Genomic DNA, 12961 nt, shown 5'->3' on the forward strand with positions numbered 1-12961 from the left:
CTTGCTCTAACCTCTGAAGCTTCCCACCACCAAATACTTCACTACTAGCAGGTGATAGACTAACTGATTGTTCATCCTTAGACATTACACATTCACTATAAGAAGAAGCTGCATATGCCCTACCTTTCTTTTTCTTCAAAACTGGGTAATAATTTTTCATATGCCCAAAATTCTTGCAGTAGTGGCATTGAACATAACTAAGGTCGCATCTTCCACCAAGACCCAGATCTCCTAGCCCTCCTGTCCTACCACCACCTCTGCCTCCAACTCTGTCACTCATCTGCCTAGGCACAGCCATAACATTATCCCCAGATGGGTATGAACCAAGAGACTTTATCTTGGTCTCTTCTGCAATTAATTTTACAATGACGTGAGTTACAGATGGTAAGTGGGAGCAATACAGAATGACACTCCTTGTTTCATCAAACTCAGGTCTAAGAGCTATACGGAACTTAATAACTTTGTCAGTCTCCTTATACTGATGAAGAAGCCCCCGACAAGTTTGGCATGATGTACAAGACTCACACTTAATACATTTTTCACACTTCTTATGGTCCTCCATAAGAGCAAGAACATCCCAGATTCTCTGCATATCAGAATAAAATTCTACAATAGACTTGTTTTCTTTGTGCATACTTCTCAATTCTTAAGTGAGTTGACAGTGTCTTGCCCAATTTTATTGTCTATAGACTTACCTAAGGTGCGTCTAAGCTTCTTTTGCCTCATAAAATTTTGAAATATTCAAAGCAATTTGTTGTTCCACAGACTCGAGAATCCATGCCTTACTTTTGCATTGTTCATGACCCATTCTTCTATAGATTTATTGAAACCTTTATCAGAAGCCTTGGGTTTTGTTTTTGAGTCATTCAAGTAACCTCCCAAACCTTTCCCAACAACCACTGCCTCCATAAAATCAGCTCAATATGCATAATTAGTTTCATGTATGCCTTCTTTTTCCATACCTCAAGCAGCCCCCAAACTACAATATGAGTTGCACACACGAATACCAATACAACAAGCAATACCAAATATGTTGTAAGAAAACAGCACTTCAACACAAAGCAACTATCACAGTTTGCAAATGTCGATCACAAGAGGAAAAGCATATCACGAACACACAATATTAAGTGATTTTGACAAAAACACACACAATCATGCTCCAAAATTTGTATATACTCCACCAAAATCAGTTGCTAACAAGCACAGCACTAACAAATCAGCCAAACAAATATGCCAAACATGAACTCTAATGTCCTTTATATACCCAAATATAGTTACCGCCACCTAGGGACACACCAAAAGCATGAAATAATTTGCCCCAAAACACCAAATCTCTCATCAAACAGATCCAACACATTCTACATTCAAAAAATGACCCATAGGGATCAAACCCAACCTATCCAAACCCACCTATCGGATCAGAATGGGCCAAAAATGCAAATCAGGTCACTGTTCACGCCCTTTTCAGAAATTCAAAGAAAATTCCAAATAAAATCAAATACTGCACCGATAACCACGATTTTTGGTTTGCTGGTCTTCTAAAATCCAGATCTACCAAATGGTAGCCTTATATGACCCAAACCACAAAGTCTGAATGGTCAGTGATGACATCAGCACTTTCCGGCGAGACCCTCACATCGAACCACGATCGCACTGAACAAAACTTTCTACTACTCCAAAACACAGCTCTCAATCCCCTCTTTAATCTTCGTATGGCTCTAATACCATGTTAAGATTCGTAGAAGTAGATAGGGAGAAGGATAAGAGAGAACAAGAGAAGGAGAGAAGCCACAAAATACGTGAGCTCTATTCAATGACCTCAAGTAAGACGGCATGAATCAATGACCTAAAAGGGCCAACCTCCTTGAGTACAAAAAGAATAAAAAATAAAGTCTAAAGTACCCCCAAGTATTAGGTAATGTACGCTAAGTCCTAATACATAGGGGTATTACACAAGGAAAGGTAAAACACTATATTACACTACAATACTTGGATTTCAATACCTACAACACTTTGCTGATAAAAATTGGAATGTAATTTAGCAACAAAATGAAAGAAGACATTATAGAAGGGGCAAAGAGAATTCAAATGAAAGCCTCATCAGATTTCTTAAGGCCATACCGTATCATTTTGGCAACTATTAGTGATAAAACCCAAATAAAACAGAGGATAATTTGCAAAAAAAAAGAAAAAACAAATCAGAAAGAGGTTCCTCAATCAAACAAGAACAAACACTAAAAAGATATGGGCTTACATAATAACAGCTACAAAACCATCCTCACTGAGGGTAGAATGGTTATTTTTACTCACTTTTTGCAAATAAATCCCTGCATTATTTGCTTTTTGCAAAACGGTTGCAGAACAATCTTTTTATCCACTTTTTGCAAATTAATCCTTGTCTTATTTTCATTTTGCAACTTAATCCTCCCATAAGGGCAAAAATGTCAATTTGCTTGCTCTCAACGGTTACCATTAAGGAAACTAACTGCAGTTAACTTCAGGGACGAATTTGTAAAGGCTAATAAAAAAAAGGGGACTGATTTGCAAAATGGTATAAGGCAGGGACTATTTTGCAAATCGCCAATAAGGCGGGGACCCATTTGCAAAAAACACTAAATTTATTAATGTTCTTAATTATAATGATTTAGAGTTGTTGCTCAAGGATTTGCACTTAAGATGATATTTGAATGTGCATATTCGCTTGTGTCATCTCTCTCTCTCTCTCTCTCTCTCTCTCTCTCTATATATATATATATATATATATATATATATATATATATATATATATATGTGCGTGTGTGTGTTTCCATGGACTAGTTTCACAAGACCCTCCTGTTGTACCAAGTGCATTCATATCATGTCCATGTGTATGTGACAGCCATCCATACATAGTACTTGTTTCCGACCATAGTAATATGGAAAACCAGTGGGCTGATGCCACCTTGAAGAGCAAACTCTCTCTCAATATCCAGCTTTGTTGTAGCCAAAAAGTGGGGGACGTGCTTTTTTGCATGGATATCCTTAATATTTAGTTGACCAAACAAAATCCCTCTCTTTGACCAGCACGATTCTGGTGCCGCATTAGCCAAGAGTCAGCGAAGTTACACCATCCATGTGTTCGCAGTGCTAGAAAATACCAAAGCATATGTCATCAGTGATACATTCAAAGTGTATGACATTTTTCTAATAACAATAAGAGATATAGATGTGTGTGTGTATTATGTACACATGCATATATTTGCAAGAATAAGCGTGTACCACAGCAAGGAATTATGGGTTGATACATCCCCACCCCTCCCCAGACACACACGCACACACACACACACATGCATGCACATTAAGCACGCGAACTTAAAACCAGGGATAGATTGGGTGAAAAATCATAAAAGGTAAAAAACCTAATCAGCAACCTAGAATCTTCAAAATTTGAGGAAGAGACAGGTCAGATAAAGCATTAGATAATTGAAAGCAAATATTTGATAGTCAAATAGTAACAATAGGATGATATAGAAAAAGAAACCAAATAACCTGGATGATGCCAGAATTTTTCATTGGTCACACACCACATAAAGCACGTGAACTTATAACCAGGGAATAGATTGGGCAAAGATCGTAAGTCATAAAAAATATAATCAGCAACCTAGACTTTTCAAATTTTATTTGCGGAAGAGACAGATAGCATCAGATAAAAGAAGGCAACTATTTGATAATGTCATATTTTGAGCGAAAAACATTGAGAACAAAAAATAGTAACAATAGGATGATATAGGAAGAAACCAAATAACCTGGATGATGCCAGAATTTTTCATTGGTCACCTCCCGCAGAAGACGTTCCACAGATGTATCTTGATACGATGTACTGCTTTGAACTTGTTTCTTGGATGAAGGCAGCCTTCTGTTCCCTGACTTTGTGTCCAAGTATTCCCTGTTCTGATTAACTTCAGTTAGTTTCCTGTTTAAAATCTGTGAAGCTTTACCTTGTTTAGATTCCATGGGCTGCTTCCATGAGCTTTGCCTTGGGTTGGGAGGTGGGTATGCTCCAACAGAAAAGTCATTGTTGTCTGGCTTTTTAGACCAAGATTGACCTCCAATGTCACCATTACAGTCAGCCTTTCTATGGTCAGGAAAATCCAAAGCAGCACTTGCTTCAATGATAGGTGGATCAGCCCGTTTTTTATCCTTTATTTCTTGTTGACTTTGCTTTTCTCCAAACCTATCAGTTGGAACATGAGAAACACGAGATGACTCTTTTGTTGCACGATTAGACATTGTGGATGACAAAGATGTTTGTCTCCTTGGAGTTACGCTTTTCATAGATGTGGCCTGCTTAACATCCTCCAAGTTAAGAAACATAGTTTGTCTAGCCCGCTTCTTTCCAAGCATTTCTTTTTTATGCTGGTCAATTTTATGCTTCCCTATTGGACTTGCAAATTTTGAGGCAGTATCAGAATCAACCACTTTCTCATCCTTTTGGCTAACAGTACCATAATCCTCCAACCCATCATGAGGTGTGTCTTTAGCATTGTCTTCATTGCATTTGTTACTGCCATGTTCACCTTGATCAGACTCTGCCACTATAGGAGTGCAACTATCTTCTTTCTTCAAGTCAGTAATCACTGTACCCTGACTAACACTACCAGCACAGTCAACAACCCCAGGTTCTCTGTCATTCCCTGAGCATCCCATTACCTGATCAGCATCTTTGACATGGTTTGAATCAACAGTTCGATCATCAGAACTCTGGAAGCAGCTCACGGAATCACTGATTGCATCTAGCTTCTTAAGATCTCCAAATTCACTATTTCCTATACCTTTTGATTCCAGGTCCATCTTTTGATAAATGTTCTCATTGTCAGCAGTGTTCTCCATGTCCGACCATTCCCCTTCTCTTTCAATTTGTTCATTTCTTGTATCAACAACTACAGAAACTCTAGGTTTACTTTCTACTCCATGATAAGCAGCCACAGATGACACATGACAATTCAGATCTTCAGAATTACAACTGTCAAACCCACGTTTTTCAACAGCAATAACATGACCACTGGCATCAGAAATGGTGCTAACTATTGCATGATCAGTAGACACCTCTCTGTCCTTCAGAGTAGTATGATCTTTCCAGTTACTACTTTCTTTGGGCCTCACAAATGGTTGAAATCCAGAACCTGAAGATGCATGACAGAAAGCATTATTGTTTATTAGTCGTGAACCCCCCCCTTCAGGTGAGACAAACGGAAAATTGCTGGTATGTGGATTGGGAAAAGGCACTGGCTTTTTTGACAGACAGCTGAACAACCTATCGCCCTCTTCCTCTTCTTCAGCAGGGGGTTCATTAAGATCGATGAGAGGCCTTCCTTGACTACCCATTTCACATATATGAAACACATAAAACACCAGAGACTGTTGATGTCACGAAATTCAGAGAATGGGTCCCTTTAAATGATAAAATTGCAAGTTGCAGCAGCAACATAGATGAGCAACTAAGAGTTTGTACTAAATCTAATGCTCAAACAGCTTATCAGGTGATGGCAGCTTCTGCAGATGTATTAGAAAAAGAAAATTACACTGTAAGATATAAGTGTAATGAAATATGCAGAAAAAATAAACAAAGACTTATAAGGGCTTAGAAGATCACAAACACAAAGTGCATAAGCACAAGTCCACTATGAGACAATACAAGAGCCAACAATGGCAACACAAGAGATAAAAAAATATATCTTATTGAACATATGCTTGAGCTCCAAGCATTTTAGAAATGAAGGGGGATGACATGCCGATTTATACAAAAAATAGAAGAGAGAGGAAGGCCTCTTGGGAGCTCCCAAAAACAGTTGTTGGGAGGCTCCCAATGACTTTATGGTCAAAAGACCATAGAGCCCATGCTCTATTACACAAAAGACTAAAAAGAAAAATAAAATAAAGAAAAAATACTGTTCCTAATGAACAGTCCCTACTACATGTAAAAAGACTAAAATACCCCTATATGGCTTTACATATTACAAAACTGTCCATAACATAAACTATAGAGAGAGAGAGAGAGATTAGAGTGTAGGTGCTTAATGATCTGTGCTTAATGGGTTTTTTTAGGTTTTTTCATTTTATTTTTAAACTCTGACCGTACAGATGTGAAAACATGTACTTGATTTTATAGGGATCAGCTCTTGAAGTGTTCATTCTGACAAATGGGTGGGTTTTTAGAAGGTTTGAAAAATCAATGGTCCAAAATCTTTGTAAATTTTCGAGGCTCCAAATATCATTTTTTCATCAAAAACACATGATCTAGGTGTGGATTCCTCGTAAATCGACCATGCCCAACACATTTATGGGGTCGGAACTGTGAAAAAAATACCGAAAGAGCAAAAAAACCCATTAAGTATGTATTATTATGCACATATCATTAAGCACCTATGCTCTACTCCATAAGTATATATATACACATATATTTTAACATCCCTCATCAAACTTACGGTGAAGTAACTGAAAGTTTGTTAAGGAGAAAGATAAACCAAGGTGCACGAAGAGTTTTGGTGAAAGAAATCAGTCAGCTGGTGCTCCAATGTAACATACGGCAACTCAATAGTTCCTCTCATATAGTCATCACGTACATAATTACAATCCATCCCAATGTGTTTGGTCCGCTCATGGAAGGTGTAGTTGCTCGAAATATAGATTGCACTCTTATTATCACAACACAACTTCGAAAGTGTTGAGATGGTTGCACCCATGTCTCTGAGAAGACTTCTTAGCCGTACAAACTCCATTATTGTCGTAGGCATCGCACGATATTCAACTTCAGTTGATGACAAAGATACTTTTTGTTGTTTCTTGCATCTCCATGAAATTACGAAATTAGAGTCTCATAAAAACACAAAAAAACCGTAGTTGAGACTTTATCATTGGGATTTTTGCCCAATTAGCATCAATATAAGCAAGTAAATTTAAAGATGATGAAGATAAGAAAAGTCACTTTGTTATGGTATTCTTAACATATATGATGATTCTTAACACAACACTTATGTGCACAGTGGTCAGAGCATGTTGAAACTGACTGACGAAGTGAACTGCATAAGTTATATCAGGTCTGATGATAGATAAATAAGTGAGTTACCTAATTAGTTGGTGATAAGGGATCTTCGAGGAGAGTCTCATCTTCAAGCCTTAATTTAGCATTGATCACTTCAGAGGTTTCTACTTTCTTATCATCTGAAATGCTAGACTTGGCACAAATATCAGCACCAAGCTTCATTTGAAAAAGGATATATCTTTTTGGGGAGTGGGCAACTTCAATACCTAAAAAATATTTTAAAAAACCCAAATCAGACATATCAAAATTTTCTTTTAAAAGATTTTTAATAGTGCTAAGCACCTATTTGTCACTTCTAGTTATTATCATATCTACATAAAGTAGAAGTATAACAACCTTAGAACCTGTACTTTTGACAAACAGAGCAGTATCAATATAGCAAGAATGAAAACCCAGATGAGTCATAACACTACTAAATCTATCATATCAATCATACCAAGCTTTAGGAGCATGTTTAAGACCATATAAGGCCTTCTTAAGTCTAAAAGTTTTGCCTTTTTCAATACTTTCAATACTAAATCCTGATGGAGGATCTATATAAATCTCCTCATTTAATTTACATTGAGAAATGCATTTTTAACATCGAGTTGATATATGGGTCAATTTTGAATAGATGCAACGGCTATGAGGCTCCTAACACTAGTCATCCTAACTACTGGTGCAAAGGTTTTCTCGTAGTCGATTTCACAATTCTGTGAATATCCTTTAGCCACTAACCTAGCTTTATATCTTTTTAGAGTCTCATCACTCTTGGTTTTAACATTAAAAGCTCATCTAAAACCTATAGCTTTTTTTCCTAAGGGTAGTGTAACTACTTCCCAAGTCATAGCTTTCCTAAGGGCATCTAATTCTGCATTTATGGCTTCAACCCAATGTGAAATGTTTTTGGCTTCATTATAATGTGATGATTCATGATAAGAGTGTAAGGCTATTAAACATGCCTTATAGTTTGGTATCAAAGTATCATAAGATACAAACCTACTTGATGGAATAGAGACACTACTGGATCATCTAAGTGAGGTTTATTCTATAGTAGAGTCATGTGTGTATCTTTCTAAAGCACTAGGAGGATTTCTTTGCTCACACTGAGTATATACTTGTATAGATTTTTCAACAACATCACCATTATTTAATGGTGATTCGGCATTCACATAATTAGAATGACCATTATCATTACAAAGTTTTTTTCATTATCATTAAAAGGAATATCACAAGAATTACCTTCACTTGGTAAGAGACCAAATAAAAACATATAATCTACATCTTCTTTCTCCCCAATTTTATCAAGCTCATTTTCAGTTTCCAAGAAGGTTACATCCTATGTCACAGAGATTCGGCCAACTAGGTGTCGCACCCGAGTCGACGTGACGTGATGCGGGTGCGACACCCGGTGCGGTCAACCCGACCTTGTGTGCGGTCAACGCCCCTACCAGCCTGATGGCACAAAGCAGGCGGCGATCCTGCCTCTTGACCGAGAAAACAAAAGAGGTTGAAGTAGAAGAAGGTAGAGAGAAGAGGCGGTATACCTGTAGATTCACCAACGAAGGGGAAGCCCAGGGACGTCGATGGCAAGGAACGGCCCAGGCGGGGTCGTCGAGGGGTTTGACAGCGGCAAAAAGGAGGTGACGCGGGGTGTCGAGCGATCGTCCAGGATCTCAGCAAAGGGGGCCGGCGGTGGTGCCAGAGAACCTAGCGAGGTTGAGAGAGTACGAGAGGCAGAGGGAAAGAGAGGCAGTCCCAGAGGATCGCTAGTGGCGGCGATTGCAGATAGTAGAGAGAGGGAAAGAGAGTTTGGGGATTTCAGAGAGTCTCGCAGGGGGGCCGCCGGACTGGGGTGGTGGCAGCGGTGATTGCCGGAGCACGGGTGTCACCGGCGATTCGATCACCGACGTCAACAAAAGGGGATGGAGATGGCGAGCGAGAGGAGAGAGAAAAGTGGCGAGGGTTTTGCCCCTTGCCTCTCAGCCTACGTCGCGAACAATCTGGAACCTGAGTCAGGCTCGGATCCGGGTCCGATACGGCAGACCAACATCGACACGTGTCCGACTTTTTTTTTTAACGAAAGCTTTACACATATGCTTGTCTCAAAGATTAAGCCATGCATATGTAAGTATGAACTAATTCAGACTGTGAAACTGATAATGTTGTTAACTGATAAAACTTAAAATTATATATATAGATATATATTTATTTATTTATTTATTTTTGCCGCACCCCCGCACCCAAGGTTTTTTAAAGTGTCGCACCCCCGCACCCGCACCCACACCCATGTGACATAGGTTACATCTTTAGAAAGATAAAGTTTATTATTCTTAAAATCAAAACATCTATAGCCTTTTTGGGTTTCCCCATATCCAATGAAGACACATTCAATGCCTTTTGGAGATAACTTTGTTAAAATATGATTGTTTTATATATATATATATATATATATATATTCTTAAATATAAAAGAATATATATATATAATGCCCACCAGAGGCATTTTGGTCATTTTAGTATATGTAACTATATTATGAATAGGTTAGGTAAATAGTTTTTATTTTTTTAATAAATATAATTTAGGTTTAGTGTTAGGAGCTCTATGGGAATTAACCCATAGAGACGTTGGATAGCTCCCAACGGCTACAAATATAGTTGTTGGGAGCTCCCAACGTCTACAAATATAACCGTTGGGAGCTCCCAAGGCTCCCTCTATGTATATAAATAGGGACATAATGTTCCTATTTATTTTCAAGCTTCTCACTAAGGTTTTTGACAATAAAGAATATTTTTTATATTTTGTTGCAAGCCTTAATTGGCTTATTGTGTTATCCTTAAAGTGGATTTGTGGTTGTATTGTGTGTTTGTATGCCCTTTGTTGGCTTGTATTTATTTTTCGCTCATTTCATTACATGATATCAGAGCAATAGGGCATCCAAAAGTGTTTATGAGATCGTCATACTCTTCTACATCTCTCTCATTCTCTTTCTCTATCATTTAAATGGGGTATGAACAAAAGATTGATCTTTCCTTCAAACTCAATGGTACCAACTACATGATGTGGGCTTCCGCTATGAAGAACAACCTCAAAGGAAAGAAGCTTTGAGGATACGTGATGGTCACGATTCCCGAACCTCAACTCAAACTCACCAAACTTGAAGGAGGTCAAGAAAAGGCCCTTGAAAGAGATACTCGATCAAAGGCCATTGAAAAACATCAATTAAGAATAGAAGATTGGGAGAGTAATCATGCTAAGATCCTTGCATGGTTCATGAATAATGTGGAAATAAAAATTTGTGCTAATATTGTCAATTTTAGAAAGGCAAATGAAACTTAGTTGTTTATGAAAGGCATGTACACTCAAAAAGATCTTGCAAGACAATATTACTTGCAAGAGAAAATTAGAACCAAGCAAGGGGACAAGAGTGTCAGTGATTTCTTTAGTGCATTATCTCATCTTTGGGATGAATTGGCACTACCAGAGCCTAAGTGGGTGGCCACCGAAGATGTGGAACTTAGGTGGGAACAAATGAAAAAAAAACATTTTTTCTAATTTTTGTAAGGATCAAGGTTACCGGAAGCGCCCTTAGTAGTAGAGAAGCACGCTTCCCCAAAGTGTGTTTCGAAAGCGCAAAAGATCGCACTTCCGAAATGTGCTGGGAAGCGCACTTCCCCCTTTTTTGTATTTTTATTTTTATTTTTTTTCTCTTTTTTCGCTTCCCCCTCGCTTCTGGTTCGCTTCCTAGGTCACTTCTGGTTCGCTTCCTAGGTCAGTTCCAAGATAACTCTTGGTTCACTTCTAGGTCGTCACACGCTTCCTGCTTCCTAAAATTTTGAAAGTGTCTCACTTCCCGCTTCAGCTTCATGTATCACTTCCCGCTCTCGCTTCCTTGACTGACAACTCTAGTATGGATTACGTTCGGAGTTTGAACAAATAAGATCTTCTCTTCTTCATAGGACATCTTCACTTCCCTTAGAAGATGTCGTTGTCGAAGTATGCCAAGAAGAAACTCGTCTAGGCATGGATAAAAGAGGAGATGGAGTAATGGTCGTATCTAGGCCTGCAAACATTGTTAAAGCATATACACCTTCACAATTTGGGAGGCGAAATGGTTCATGAAACAACTATGGAGGATCAAAAAAGCCTATTTGTCGCTTTTGCAATGAACCGGGTCATATTAGACCTCTTTGTTCAAAGCTTAGAAATAAAGTGTCTTCTGTAGAAGAATCCACACCAAAGAAAGAAGAAGAAGGCAAAAGTGTAGGAGAGCTAAAGGACACACTTTGTCAATTAACTATGACGCTTCAACAAATACTCAAATCTTCATCCTCAACATCCGGTGCCACCATTGCCTCATCTTCATATCTTAGTGAGTGTTCATGGATTCTTGACTTCGGAGCTTCCTTTCATATAACTCCACATGAGATTATTTTATCCAACATATGCACTAACCCAAATTTGTCTTGTGTTTCCAATGCCGATGGAACGCCTTTAAAAATTAAAAGTATTGAAAATTTAGAATCTCAAAATTTTTTTGTTCCAAAAATTAGGATTGTTCCTAAGTTGAATTTAAATCTTTTTTCTGTTTCTCAAATTACCGACCATGGATGCGAAATCTCCTTTTCATCTAAAAGTTGCTTTGTGCAAGATCTCCGGTCCGAGAAACATATTAGGTAAGGCCATAGGAGGAGAGATTTCTATTTCATGGACTCTTTATCTCTTTCACCAAAACCTTTTTATAATTATGTCCAAGATAATGATATTCAAACTATTAAAAATACATGTATAAACATATATATAAATAAATAAATATATATATATGTGTACAATACCCGATATGGGTATTTTTGTCTTTTTACATAGTTGTTTATAGAAACAATTATTTTTAATAGATAGGATATTTTTTATTTTTTTATTTTTCTTTTTCTTTTTTTTAAAAGTATTTTTTATTCATGCATTGGGGGTCCCACATAGAATCGTTGGGACCCCAACAACACCATCTGGGAGCCCCCAATGGTTCCCTTCTTTTCTCCTTTTCATTTTGTATAAATAGGGCCTTCCCCCTCTTGTATTCAAAATGTTTTAGAGCTCCTCTCTAATAAAGCTATTTGTTATTTTTATTGTGTTGTCTTTTAAGGCTTGTTGTATTATCTCATAGTGGACTTCTCTCTAATCTCTCTCTTGTGTCTTTGTATTTGTCCATTGCAGGACATTGTGAATGCATTAGCATTTCTACATACTTCATTACATGGTATCAGAGCCATACAGTTCTTGAAGTTAAAATCGTGACATCGCTCTCCTTCTTCCCTCTCATATTTTATTCGTACAATGGAATCCAAGATCGACCTATCCTTCAAGCTTAATGGCAAGAACTACATGATGTGGGCATCTGCAATGGAGAATAATCTCAAAGGAAAAAAACTTTGGGGTTACGGAATAGGTTTTATTCCGGAACCTCAACTAAAGCTCACCAAGATAGAAGGAGGTCAAGAAAATGCGCTTAAGGGAGATGCTCACCTCAAAGCCATAGAAGAACATCAAAGGTAGAAGATTGGGAGAGCAATCATGCAAAAATTTTTGCATGATTTATGAACAATGTAGAACTCAAGGTATGTGCTAATATAGCTAAATTTCGTAAAGCCAATGAGGTTTGGTTCTTTATGAAGGGTATGTGTACTCAAAAAGATCTTGCAAGAGCTTATTTTTTACAAGAAAAAGTAAGAATCACTAAACAAAGGGATTTGAGTATTCAAGATTATTATAGTGCTATAAATCCTCTATGGGATGAATTAGCTCTTTTAGAGCCTAAGTGGGTGGCCATTGAAGATGTGAAACTTAGGCAAAAGCAAATGGAACAAGAAAGATTGTTTCAATTTTTACTTTGGCTTCGTCCCGGAT

General features: G+C 37.8%; 1 protein-coding gene across 1 annotated transcript in view; it reads right to left on the reverse strand.

Moving 5' to 3' along the window:
* LOC149812075 (uncharacterized) overlaps positions 1-12961 on the reverse strand; it is an 83516-nt gene that overhangs the window by 31292 nt on the left and 39263 nt on the right. Inside the window, 1 exon segment of the mRNA XM_089992574.1 lies at positions 3786-5532. Within this exon segment, the coding sequence (XP_089848700.1) occupies positions 3786-5364 (1579 nt within the window). The 5' untranslated portion in view covers positions 5365-5532.

The sequence above is a fragment of the Nuphar pumila genome, chromosome 17, assembly GCF_984573655.1.
Source record: "Nuphar pumila chromosome 17, dmNupPumi1.hap1.1, whole genome shotgun sequence".
Taxonomy (NCBI): Eukaryota; Viridiplantae; Streptophyta; class Magnoliopsida; order Nymphaeales; family Nymphaeaceae; genus Nuphar; species Nuphar pumila.